The sequence below is a fragment of the Entelurus aequoreus genome, linkage group LG17 (genome assembly GCF_033978785.1).
Source record: "Entelurus aequoreus isolate RoL-2023_Sb linkage group LG17, RoL_Eaeq_v1.1, whole genome shotgun sequence".
Classification (NCBI taxonomy): Eukaryota; Metazoa; Chordata; class Actinopteri; order Syngnathiformes; family Syngnathidae; genus Entelurus; species Entelurus aequoreus.
In genome coordinates, this window is record NC_084747.1 from 47,195,213 (window position 1) to 47,208,797 (window position 13,585).

The 13,585-nt window shown below is 35.8% G+C and overlaps 1 protein-coding gene and 1 long non-coding RNA gene across 2 annotated transcripts in view; one reads left to right on the top strand and one right to left on the bottom strand.

Annotated features, from left to right (window-relative positions):
* The window catches only part of LOC133632955 (guanine nucleotide-binding protein subunit alpha-14-like), a 16,401-nt gene continuing 2,816 nt past the window's right edge, over positions 1–13,585 (bottom strand). Inside the window, exons 2-7 of the mRNA XM_062025819.1 lie at positions 7,627–7,811; positions 4,803–4,957; positions 4,609–4,737; positions 3,914–4,043; positions 3,706–3,859; positions 1–520 (exon numbers count right to left, since the gene is read on the bottom strand). Of these exons, the coding sequence (XP_061881803.1) occupies positions 330–520; positions 3,706–3,859; positions 3,914–4,043; positions 4,609–4,737; positions 4,803–4,957; positions 7,627–7,811 (944 nt within the window). The 3' untranslated portion in view covers positions 1–329. The remainder of the gene's footprint in view (positions 521–3,705; positions 3,860–3,913; positions 4,044–4,608; positions 4,738–4,802; positions 4,958–7,626; positions 7,812–13,585) is intronic.
* Positions 10,743–13,585, top strand: part of LOC133632958 (uncharacterized) — a 24,479-nt gene continuing 21,636 nt past the window's right edge. Inside the window, exon 1 of the long non-coding RNA XR_009821740.1 lies at positions 10,743–11,030. This is a non-coding gene — a long non-coding RNA (uncharacterized LOC133632958). The remainder of the gene's footprint in view (positions 11,031–13,585) is intronic.

Here is a 13,585-nt window from a genome sequence, read left to right on the forward strand (position 1 = left end):
TTAGTTGATTTTCCTTTTAGAAACACAAAATAGTATATTTTCTTCAGAAATAAAGAAAAAAACAAATTGTAGGAATACATATTTTAAAATAATAATATATTTTTTAAATCAAAACAAATGATTTTTTTTCTTGATGTTTGCACAGGGGCTTTAATTTTTTTTTCTTTTCATTTTTATATTACATTTATTTTATTACACATGGCATACGTTATGTTAATATAAAAGCAATATATGCGTAAAGAAATAGAGCTAGCTTTATAATTAACCATATTCTTATAGTACATATTTGTTAGCCAGTTGTTAGTATACATTACGATAGTGGTCCTCTTTCAGACCAGGTTGAACTCCTTCAGGTTATGTCTCAAGATGGTGTCTTTGACGGCCACAAAGACAAAGCGAATGTTCTCCGTGTCCGTAGCGCAGGTGAAGTGAGGATAGAGCCTCCTGTCCTTTTCGGGTTTTTGTTCCTGGTACATCTTTAAGATGAACTCCTGAGCAGACGCCGCGTCCTGGCGAGGGCCTGAGCAAATATTTTTGACAGTCAGTTCAACATTTTTTTATTTGATAGCTTTGTCTAATTTGTACCTCAACTTACGAGTATTCTGCTTACTTTCTCTTTTAACATGTTTTATCTACACTTCTGTTAAAATGTAATACCGTATTTTTTCGGACTATAAGTCGCTCCGGAGTATAAGTCGCACCGGCCGAAAATGCACAATAAAGAAGGAAAAAAACATATATAAGTCGCACTGTTTTATCTACACTTCTGTTAAAATGTAATACCGTATTTTTTTGGACTATAAGTCGCTCCGGAGTATAAGTCGCACCGGCCGAAAATGCACAATAAAGAAGGAAAAAAACATATATAAGTCGCACTGGAGTATAAGTCGCATTTTTGGGGGAAATGTATTTGATAAAAGCCAACACCAAGAATAGACATTTAAAAGGCAATTTAAAATAAATAAAGAATAGTGAACAACAGGCTGAATAAGTGTACGTTATAAGAGGCATAAATAACCAACTGAGAACGTGCCTGGTATGTTAACGTAACATATTATGGTAAGAGTCATTCAAATAACTATAACATATAGAACATGCTATACGTTTACCAAACAATCTGTCACTCCTAATCGCTAAATCCCATGAAATCTTATACGTCTAGTCTCTTACGTGAATGAGCTAAATAATATTATTTGATATTTTACGATAATGTGTTAATAATTTCACACATAAGTCGCTCCTGAATATAAGTCGCACCCCCGGCCAAACTATGAAAAAAACTGTGACTTATTGTCCGAAAAATACGGTACATGTTTTTATTGTTGATGCAACAATTTTACCTTAATACTGATAGATGTTGCTAGCTAAATATTTTCATTTAAATCCAAATGAGAATTTTAATTCAGCACATAGTGTTGTCCTGATACCAATATTTTGGTGCCGGTACCAAAAATTATTTCGATACTTTCCGGTACTTTTCGGTACTTTTCTAAATAACCACAAAAATTGCATTATTGGTTTTATTTTAACAAAATTTTTTAGGGTACATTAAACCAGTGTTTTTCAACCTTTTTTGATCCAAGGCACATTTTTTGAGTTGAAAAAAAGCGGAGGCACACCACCAGCAGAAATCATTAAAAAACTAAACTCAGTTGACAGTAAAAAGTTGTTGTTGCAATTGTTGGATATGACTTTAAACCTTAAAATGCATCACTATTAGAGATGTCTGATAATATCGGCCTGCCGATATTATCGGCCGATAAATGCTTTAAAATGTAATATCGGAAATTATCGGTATCGTTTTTTTTATTATCGGTATCGTTTTTTATTTTATTTTTTTTATTTTTTATTTTTATTAAATCAACATAAAAAACACAATATACACTTACAATTAGTGCACCAACCCAAAAAAACTCCCTCCCCCATTTACACTCATTCACACAAAAGGGTTGTTTATTTCTGTTATTAATATTCTGGTTCCTACATTATATATCAACATATATCAATACAGTCTGCAAGGGATACAGTCCGTAAGCACACATGATTGTGCGTGCTGTTGGTCCACTAATAGTACTAACCTTTAACAGTTAATTTTACTCCTTTTCATTAATTACTAGTTTCTATGTAACTGTTTTTATATTGTTTTACTTTCTTTTGTATTCAAGAAAATGTTTTTAATTTATTTATCTTATTTTATTTTATTTAAAAAAAAAAAAAAAACCTTATCTTCACCATACATGGTTGTCCAAATTAGGCATGATAATGTGTTAATTCCACGACTGTATATATCGGTATCGGTTGATATCGGTATCGGTAATTAAAGAGTTGGACAATATCGGATATCGGCAAAAAGCCATTATCGGACATCCCTAATCACTATAGCTCTTGTCTCAAAGTAGGTGTACTGTCACCACCTGTCACATCACGCCGTGACTTATTTGGAGTTGTTTGCTGTTTTCCTGTGTGTAGTGTTTTAGTTCTTGTCTTGCGCTCCTATTTTGGTGTCTTTTTCTCTTTTTTTCGGTATTTTCCTGTAGCAGTTTCATGTCTTCCTTTGAGCGATATTTCCCGCATCTACTTTGTTTTAAGCAATCAAGAATATTTCAGTTGTTGCTATCCTTCTTTGTGTGGATATTGTTGATTGTCATGTCATGTACGGATGTACTTTGTGGACGCTGTCTTTGCGCCACAGTAAGTCTTTGCTGTCGTCCAGCATTCTGTTTTGGTTTATTTTGTAGCCAGTTCAGTTTTAGTTTTGTTCTGTATAGCTTCAATGCCTTTTCTTAGTGGCACTCACCTTTTGTTTATTTTTGGTTTAAGCATTTGACACCTTTTTACCTGCATGCTGCCTCCCGCTGTTTCCGACATCTACAAAGCAATTAGCACCGGCTGCCACCTACTGATATGGAAGGGTATTACACGGTTACTCTGCCGAGCTCTTGATAACACCGACACTCAACAACAACACATCATTTGCAGACTATAATTACTGGTTTGCAAAAAATATTTTTAACCCAAATAGGTGAAATTAGACAATCTCCCACGCCGCACCAGACTGTATCTCACGGCCGCGGCACAGTGGTTGAAAAACACTGCATTAAACATATATTTCTTATGGCAAGTTTGTCCTTAAATAAAATAGTGAACATACAAGACAACTTGTCTTTTATTAGTAAGTAAGCCAACAAAGGCTCCTAATTTAGCTGCTGACATATGCAGTAACATATTGTGTCATTTTCCATTCTATCATTTTGTCAACATTATTAAGGGCAAGTGGTAGCAAATGAATTATTAATCCACTTGTTCATTTACTGTTAATATCTGCTTACTTTCTCTTTTAACATGTTTTATCTACACTTCTGTTAAAATGTAATAAGCACTTATTCTTCTGTTGTTAATTTTGGATGATACCACAAATTTGGGCATCAATCGGATACCAAGTCGTTACAGGATCATACATTGGTCATATTCAAAGTCCTCATGTGTCAAGAGACGTATTTCCTGAGTTTATAAACATAATATTTTCAGAGGCGGTATAGTACTGAATATGATTCAGTGGTATCGCGGTACTATACTAATACCGGTATACAACCCTAATTCAGCATAATAAAAATATTTAGCTAACATAAATGTTTTGCGCAATGAATTCAGCCTGTGCTAATGCCAACAGTGCTAACTAAATATGTAACTCCTTGACCAACCGACCGGTGAATTCCGGAAAGTAGTCCGCCAGGTGGGAGTGCATGATCTTCTCCTTGAGGATGTCGGTCTTGTTGAGGAAGAGGATGACGGATGAGCGCTGGAACCAGGAGTACGTGACGATGGTCTTAAAAAGTGCCTTGCTCTCCTCCATGCGGTTCTGGGAGATGACATCGTCAGTGACATCATCGAACAAGGGAAAGCGAGCGCTCACCTCGTTGTCGCACTCCACCAGGACCTGGTCGTACTCGCTGAGCGCCACCAGGAAGATTATGGAGGTAACGTTCTCAAAGCAGTGGATCCACTTCCTGCGCTCTGACCTCTGACCCCCAACGTCCACCATCCTGCCCTCAAAACACGTGACTGTCAGACTAATTGGATCTAAGTTATCACAAAACTTTGTTTTGCAGTGAGTTCCCGGCGAGCAGACCAAAAGCTGTCTTTGATCTTACCAATCAAAAGGCTTGTAAAACTCCACTGTGTATGATGGGAAGCGACATGAAGGCGTCGGTTTCTTTTATCTATTGTAATCCACAGGAAGATTTTGTCTTGATCCGAGATCTACAAAGCGGAGAGGAAGCAGGACCTGACCCCCCTCCAGGCACCTTTTCTTTGAACTGTTTTGTAACCAAAGGCGACGGCGGTTTACGACCCCCGTCCCTTTAAAAACAGCTGTTGCCATGTAATCAGGGAATGTCCAAATAAAAGAGGAGGCGTACAATCTTTCGTCAGAGCGTGGTGGAAGACTGCACAAAGAGTACAGCCCAGGTGTTTCTCCTCAGTGAGCTAAATTTAATTCTGTCTCTGTTTAATTCCTTGCTTCTTGTCTGTTTAATAGATGTCATCAGTGTTTTGAACCTGACAGTGACACTAAGTCCCCGTTTTACAAGTCATAATGTGGGAACCTACCTGAAGATGACTCTCTCCATGTCGAACGGGTACTCGATGATCCCCGTGGTGGGAACTCGGACCCGCAGGATATCCTGGAGATCGGGTACATAGCAGGGTTGTGCGATCCGGTCTAGTTCCATCAAATAACTGCAGGAAATGAACAATTAGACTCATTTTTCGACCCTCAATCTTTGATCCTGTCCATTCCTCACTATTTGGTGGAGTCAGACAGCTGGTATTCCCGACGGCGGTCGTAGCATTCCTGCACGCCAGCGTCCGTCCAAAGACTCTTTATGGCCTCCACGTGGTCCATATGCAAGTCGTCCACCCTGTCCACCTCCAACTCCAGGATCATGGTGGCGCAGGTCTGGAATACCACACGAAACATTCTTTTTAAACATTCAAAGTCATTAGGCTTCTGCTTCAAAGATAACACAATTATGATATTGGACTTTTCCTTAGACTTAGACAAACTTTATTGATCCACAAGGGAAATTGTTCCACACAGTAGCTCAGTTACAAAGGATGGAAAGGATAATGCAGGTATAAAGTAGACTAAAAATTTACCACTATTGGCCCGGTCTCCAATGGGAGACCGGGCTTTCTGCTCCGCCGCTCCTAGTCTGTAGAACGCTCTCCCTGACCACCTGAGGGCACCACAGACTGTGGATGCTTTTAAAAAAGGCTTAAAAACCCTTCTTTTTTAAAAAGTCTTTTTTTAAAGATATATGCTTACTAGTTTTACCTATTTGGCTGTTCTAGTTTTTATTTTTATTTATTTTTTATTATGTTTTTATTTTTATTTTTTTTAATACACTGGCACTTTGAGGTTGTTTACTCAATGTAAAGTGCTTTTTACAAATACAATCTATTATTATTATTATTACCATAGTAGCAATATAACGTATATGTAATATTTTCATACTATATATACAGTATGTCATATCTACTGATGTACTATATTATATTATATTTTCATATAATATATACAGTTAATAACAAATCCCAATAACAATATAAAATAACTAGAGCTGGAAACAAACTGTAACTACATGACCTTGAATAACTTAATTTTTCAAAATCTATAGCATTCTTACCCTGATAAAGGAAGATAAAAAACCCAAGAAATTGTAATGAACAATGTCATACAATTGTTTGGGTATCAACAATAGATGTTGGATGTTCAACCAAAATTAAAAACTTCAGTACTTTTTTTGAGATAACAATACATTTCCTGCATTTTATCAAAAAATTTTAATTGATAAAATATAGTAGGGATAAATGCTTCTATTTTTGTAAATGTTGTATATATTTTTCAATTTATACGTTTCTATAAAAAGAAAACAAACAAATAAATTAAGAAATTCTGAAATTATTTTGATAGTTCAAACTAAATATTTTTGGGGGGGGTAAAAGCAAAGCTTGAATAAATCCCTTTGTGTGAATTTTCAATGTCAATCAATCATTGTTTACTTATATGGCCCTAAATCACGAGTGTCTCAAAGGGCTGCACAAGCCACAACGACATCCTCGGCTCAGATCTTACATCAGGGCAAGGAAAAACTCAACCCAATATTGTGAGAGTCCAGTCCATAGTGGATCTAACATAATAGTGAGAGAATCCAGTCCATAGTGGATCTAACATAATATTGTGAGAGTCCAGTCCATAGTGGATCTAACATAATAGTGAGAGTCCAGTCCATAGTGGATCTAACATAATAGTGTGAGAGTCCAGTCCATAGTGGATCTAACATAATAGTGAGAGTCCAGTCCATAGTGGATCTAACATAATAGTGTGAGAGTCCAGTCCATAGTGGATCTAACATAATAGTGTGAGAGTCCAGTCCTTAGTGGATCTAACATAATAGTGTGAGAGTCCAGTCCATAGTGGGGCCAACAGGAGATCATCTTGAGTGGAGACAGGTCAGCAGCGCAGAGACGTCCCCAAATTTTGAAAGCGAATACACATGTGGAGATACATAGTAAAATGTTTATAAAATGTTGCTTTGATTACATTTTTCATTAAATGAAACCAAAACAAAAAACAAAATTTGAAAAGGCATTTTTTGCAATTTCTGATTATTTTTTTTTAAAATTCAACACGAAATAAATATATCTATAGTTAAATAGAACACACTTGCAAACATGCATGCATTGTTTTCTTTTCATCAGAAACAAATGCACCTTTTTTGTGCGGGAAAACAAACTTTTAAATATAATCATAATAATAGTAATTAGATTTAAATAGCATTTTTCCAGACATAATATTTTTTAAATTATACTGTCATTGTTATTACATTTTATTTTTAATCAAAAATTGTAAATGAAATTTGTGAATAAAACACATTTTTTAAGTTTATTTTTCATGGAAAAAAATAAAAACTAAACTTTAAAATTGAATATACACTTTTTTATTTATTTTGTGGGTTGTTTTAAATCAAACAAAAATTATTTTGGAGATTTTAAAAAACCTCAGAATCCGAAGATACATGCTCTAATATTTTGATATTTTTCTTTTGATTTGAAACAAATGAACCTTTTTTGTAGAAAAACTCCTTTCATTTTCTATTAAAAATTATTTAATGTCTGGGGGGGGGGGGGGGGGGGGGGGGTTTGTAATTGGAAATTATATTTTATATCTGAGAAAATCACTCTAAAAAACCCTCAAAATTTGTATACAACATTTTTTATGATTTTTTTTTTTTTTTAAATTGGGAACAAAAAATCCGGGTTGAATTTTAGTATTGAAAACCATTAAAAACATTTTTTCTGCTTAATACTTAAATGGAATTTAAAAGCACATATCACCAAATGTTAATTTTTTTTTCATTATTATTGTAAATTCAATTCAATTGTGACATGGAACTTACTGGCTCTGACTTTGGACCACTTATATGACCTGTGACCTTTGCAAATTAATTCTGTCTTCACTCATATGTCATTCAACATTTTGCAGAGTAGTCCTAGAACAAATCATCTAATCAACTCATTAATAAAAGTCCAACAATGAAGGCTGCAGGTGTGTGTGTATGTTACCTGGTTGTATGTGTGAGAGAATGTCAGGTGCAGAGCCTGCATGGCTCTCAGCATAGTCTGCATGGACGTGTAGATGTTCTGGTAGACCAGCTTAGCGTAGCTCCTCTTGTCCTCCTCGCTGTAGCCTCCTCCATGGATGATCCTCATTTGTTTGATGAAGGTACTTTTCCCACTCTCGCCTGTGCCTGCATGGCGCAGGCAACCACCAGGGGAAAAAAAGAGCAAAGTCTAAATGTTCAACCCAAATTCCCCATGTTTTCACAAGCAAAGTTTGCCGTGTCATATAGCAAGAGTTTGTGTGGGGGGAGGTGTAGCCAGCGCTGCCTGCAGGAAGAAAAGTCACCGCCGCTGTCCATGGTACTGAGGACGAGACACAGCCGGCAGGTGATTCGATTTCACAGGTGATACGTGTTAATCTAATCATCTGTTGTCTTTAACAGTAAGCGGCCGGGAGCAGAGAGGGAGAGAGGATATTCCAAATGGTACAATCCTGTCATCTTTTCTTCAGCCTGCTAGCATGCAAGCCCACTGTAAAACATGGCAATCATGCTAATCTGCATGGTTTGTTTTGTCTATTTGACTGCCAAATAGGACCGGGTCAACCGAAAGCAACAGGAAGTGAATGACTGACAGCCTTTATTTGTCGCCAGGTGGCTATATTTCTATTAGGATTGATATTTTATCAGAAAAGGTAGCTAAAATGTAAAATCTTCGTTGACAATGTTGCAATATTAGATATTTAGAAACGACATAATACAACCTAGCATGAAATTGCTTTTATCCAACCTTGCAAAGATGAAAATATAACCTTTATAAATATCATAAATGTAGGATTTTAGCCGGTGACCACAATGTGTTCAACTGGAAACTTTTATGGATTTTGTTGTGATTAATGATTTTTTTCAAACCCCCCAGGGTGTCAAACTTGTTTTCATTGAGGGCCACATCGCAGTTATGGTTGCCCTCAGAGGGCCGCTTTTAACAGTGAGTAATATAAACATATTCATATATACATATATATATATATATATATATATATATATATATATATATATATATATATATATAATAAACAATATTTTTTTTACATAAGCTGCAAAACAATTTTAATTTTTACTTCAAAAACTGGCAGCTCAGTCACCAGAATTTTACAGTAAAAGCTGTTTTTTTTTAAATTTTTTACAGCATATAAAAAAATGGAATACATGAAATGGAATGGAGAAATAATGCCACGGTTTTTAGTCGTAAAATTCAAGCAACAGAGCTGCCAGTTTTTGGGGGTTTTTTTACCGTAAAATCTTGTGGTTTTAATGTTTTTTAATATTTCAGTTTTAGTACCAAAGTTGATTTTACGGTAAAAAAAAACTCAGTTGGCGGAATTCAACCGTAAAATCTATTGTCAATTTTACATTCTACAATTTCATTGATCATTTGTTTTGAAATCATAAGTCAAGCAGATATTTAAGTAAAGTATTTATCTTTATTTTAACAAAAAATATTTTTGGAATACATAATATAATATGTTGTTACATAAGCTGCAAAACAATTTTTATTTTTACTTCAAAAACTGGCAGATCAGTCACCAGAATTTTTTTTGTAAAAGCTGTGGTTTTTTTTACAGCATATAAAAAAATGGAATGGAATGGAGAAACAATACCACGGTTTTTAGTGGTAAAATTGAAGCAACTGAGCTGCCAGTTTGTTTGTTTTTTTACCGTAAAATCTTGTGGTTTTAATGTTTTTTAATATTTCAGTTTTAGTACCAAAGTTGATTTTACGGTAAAAAAAACTCAGTCGGCGGAATTTAACCGTAAAATCTATTGTCAATTTTACATTCCACAATTTCATTGACCGTTCGTTTTGAAATCATAAGTCAAGCAGATATTTAAGTACGGTATTTATCTTTATTTTAACACAAAATATTTTTGGAATACATAATATAATATTTTGTTACATAAGCTGCAAAACAATTTTTATTTTTACTTTAAAAACTGCCAGCTCAGTCACTAGAATTTTTTAGTAAAAGCTGTGTTTTTTTTACAGCATATAAAAAAATTGAATAAATGGAATGGAATGGAGAAACAATACCACGGTTTTTAGTGGTAAAATTCAAGCAACCAGTTTGTTTGTTTTTTTACCGTAAAATCTTGTGGTTTTAATGTTTTTTAATATTTCAGTTTTAGTACCAAAGTTGATTTTACGGTAAAAAAAACTCAGTTGGCGGAATTCAACCGTAAAATCTATTGTCAATTTTACATTCTACAATTTTATTGATCATTTGTTTTGAAATCATAAGTCAAGCAGATATTTAAGTACGGTATTTATCTTTATTTTAACAAAAAATATTTTTGGAATACATAATATAATATTTTGTTACATAAGCTGCAAAACAATTTTTTATTTTTACTTTAAAAACTGCCAGCTCAGTCACTAGAATTTTACAGTAAAAGCTGTGGCATATAAAAAAATGGAATGGAATGGAGAAACAATACCACAGTTTTTAGTGGTAAAATTCAAGCAACAGAGCTGCCAGTTGGGTTTTTTTCTTACGGTAAAATCCTTTCGTTTTAATGTTTTTTAATATTTCAGTTCTAGTACCAAAATTGATTTTACGGTAAAAAAAAAACTCAGTCGGCGGAATTTAACCGTAAAATCTATTGTCAATTTTACATTCTACAATTTCATTGATCATTTGTTTTGAAATCATAAGTCAAGCAGATATTTAAATTGCAAGTATTTAGATAAAGATAAGTATTTATCTTTATTTTAACAAAAAATATTTTTGGAATACATAATATAATATTTTGATTTTGATAATATTGAATTTTAAAAGATATGCGTGTACATGATTTTTAATGTCAAAAAGGAAAGAACAAAAATATATTTAGTAAGAAAACATGAAGCATTTTATTAACGCATATTATTTCCAGGCTTTCGCCAGATTTGGCCCCCGGGCCTTCAGTTTGACACCTGTGCTCTACCCTATTACAACAAAACAGGGACTATAATAGAGAATAGAGTAACAATATGTTAGTCTGTTTACTTGTGGGGTAATTTGTTGACCTCTGGGGGGCGCTGTATTTCTGGGTTGCCTACCAACATGCGTAGAAGAAGAAATAAGCCGGCAGAAATCACGAAGGAGATCGTCTTCATCTTCACCAATAATCGATGTGTTCTTTTTACTTAATGCTTTTGGCTTGAGAACTTTGTACTTCTACTCGTCTAAAAGAACTATTATTTTTGGGGCAGGTGTTGTTATTTCGTTGGGCTCTTTAGCGCTTGTTGCGATAGTTTAAATGCCGTTTGCTAACAGGCTAAATTAGCCTAAATGCTACCTTCGTGCCAGACGCCTGGGCGGGAAGGCGGGACTTCCGGTGACGTCACGGATGAGACCTATGTGTCAGGTAGGATGTGTTTCAAAAAAGGTGTGATCGCATAGCTCATTAAACCACATTTAAATGTTAATAATTGTGTCATGCAGTGATTCTCAAACAGTGGTATGTGTGCCACTAGTGGTATGCCAAAGAATCACTATATTAAAGCACAGTGTTTTATTTTCCATTATTCAAACATAGTATTACTGTTCAAAGTGTGTGTAATGTTACTGGGGCCAAGAATAATTAGCAGGGCTGTATATCCGTCAGTCTACCCCAGGGCAGCTGTGGCTACGAAAGTAGCTTACCACCACCAGGTGTGAATGAATGATGCGTTTTTAACATGTAAAGCGACTTTGGGTACTTAGAAAAGCGCTATATAAATCCCAGGTATTATTATTATTATTATTATTATATTGTAGCCCGGAAGATTTAGTGCTGCAAGGGATTCTGGGTATTTGTTCTGTTGTGTTACAGTGCGGATGTTCTCCCGAAATGTGTTTGTCATTCTTGTTTGGTGTGGGTTCACAGTGTGGCGCATATTTGTAACAGTGTTAAAGTTGTTTATACGGCCACCCTCAGTGTGACCTGTATGGCTGTTGATCAAGTATGTCTTGCAGTCACTTACGTGTGTCTGCAGAAGCCGCACACAACATGTGAATGGGCCGGCACGCTGTTTGAATGGTGAAAAAGCGGACGCGACGACAGGTTGTAGAGGACGCTAAAGGCAGTGCCATCACGGCACGCCCTTAATATTGTTATCCGGGTGAAAATTGGGAGGAATTCGGGAGAATGGTTGGCAAGTATGCTCACGACCTGTCACATCACTCTGTGACTTATTTGGAGTTTTTTGGCGTTTTCCTGTGTGTAGTGTTTTAGTTCTTGTCTTACGCTCCTATTTTGTTGTTGATTGTCATTTCATTTATGGATGTACTTTGTGGACGCCATCTGCTCCACACACTGTAAGTCTTTGCTGTCGTCCAGCATTCTGTTTTTGTTTACTTTGCAGTTGAGTTTTAGTTTTGCATAGCCTTCCCTAAGCGGCACTTGCCTTTTGTTTATTGTTGGTTCAAGCATTAGACACCTTTTTACCTGCAAACCATTGTCGTCGTTCCCGACATCTACAAAGCAATTAGCTACCTGCTGCCACCTACTGGTATGGAAGAGCATTACACGGTTACTCTGCCGAGCTCTAGACAGCACAGACACTCAACAACGGCACATTTACAGATTATAATTACTGGTTTGCAAAAAATATTTTTAACCCAATTAGGTGAAATTACATAATCTCCCACGGCACACCAGACAATGTGGCACAGTGGTTGAAAAACACTGACCTAGAGCAGTGGTTCTCAACCTTTTTTCAGTGATGTACCCCCTGTGAATTTTTTTTTAATTCAAGTACCCCCTAATCAGAGCAAAGCATTTTTGGTTGAAAAAATGAGATAAAGAAGTAAAATACAGCACTATGTCATCAGTTTCTGATTTATTAAATTGTATAACAGTGCAAAATATTGCTCATTTATAGTGGTCTTTCTTGAACTATTTGGAAAAAAAGATAGGTTTTTATTTATATTTATAAAGGATTTTTGAATTGTTGCTATTTTTAGAATAATTAAAAAAAATCTCACGTACCCCTTGGCATACCTTCAAGTACCCCCCAGGGGTACGCGTACCCCCATTTGAGAACCACTGACCTAGAGGATATCTAGCCAACATGATAATAATAGATTCTATTTGTATACAGTATGTCTTCTTGAGCAGCAAGGCAACCAGTCCTTATAACTCGAAATTATGTGATCTCAGGTCTTTCAGTTCATAACACTGAAATGGACTCCATCTGTGTGTACACAAGCGTTTCCAAGCATCCGTTGACATTATCCAAGCATGACTGTTATTCATGGAGACCTGTCCTGAGAGTCCTACCATCGCCAGATTCATCAGCCTTGCTTGGTGAAGTGGATACTATCCACCTGCGCATGTCAGACGTAATGGTCATACTTTGTTACCTACCCCAGGTTACAAGAACCAGCTGGCAGCTCACTCCAGGAGGAATGTACTCTTTCACCATATGCACACATGTTATTTCTTACACTAGTAGATACTACACTACCCATTACCATAAGTCTTAGCAGTAGACCGTAACTGGAAGTAGAGATGATAGTACTTAGCGGCGATACGAGCCGAGTTATAAACAAAGAGTTCCTGTGTTGCTGAAATGTGCTTTTTCTGCATTATTGAAACAAGCAAACATAACACACACCAATTTTCTTAAGCGAATGAGCACGGACTTGTCCGTGAAGTCACTCCTGCTGTCCATGCAGTGCGCATGCAAACCTGGACAGCCGCAACGCAAAACTATTTCGGGAAGAAAAAAAGGCGGGTGCTTTAAACAAGGTTTATAACTATGCTTGTCTCTGCGGGGGATATTTTTGTGGCCGCTATAGACCAGTGGACGCTACCATTATCACACTTTTGACTGTATTTGGATTCACTCAGTCCACATGATGACTTGTTAGAATAAATGCTACTGTGTTAGTCAAAGACTCAGCATGTTATTTAAGCACAGTGCATATGTTTGTTGT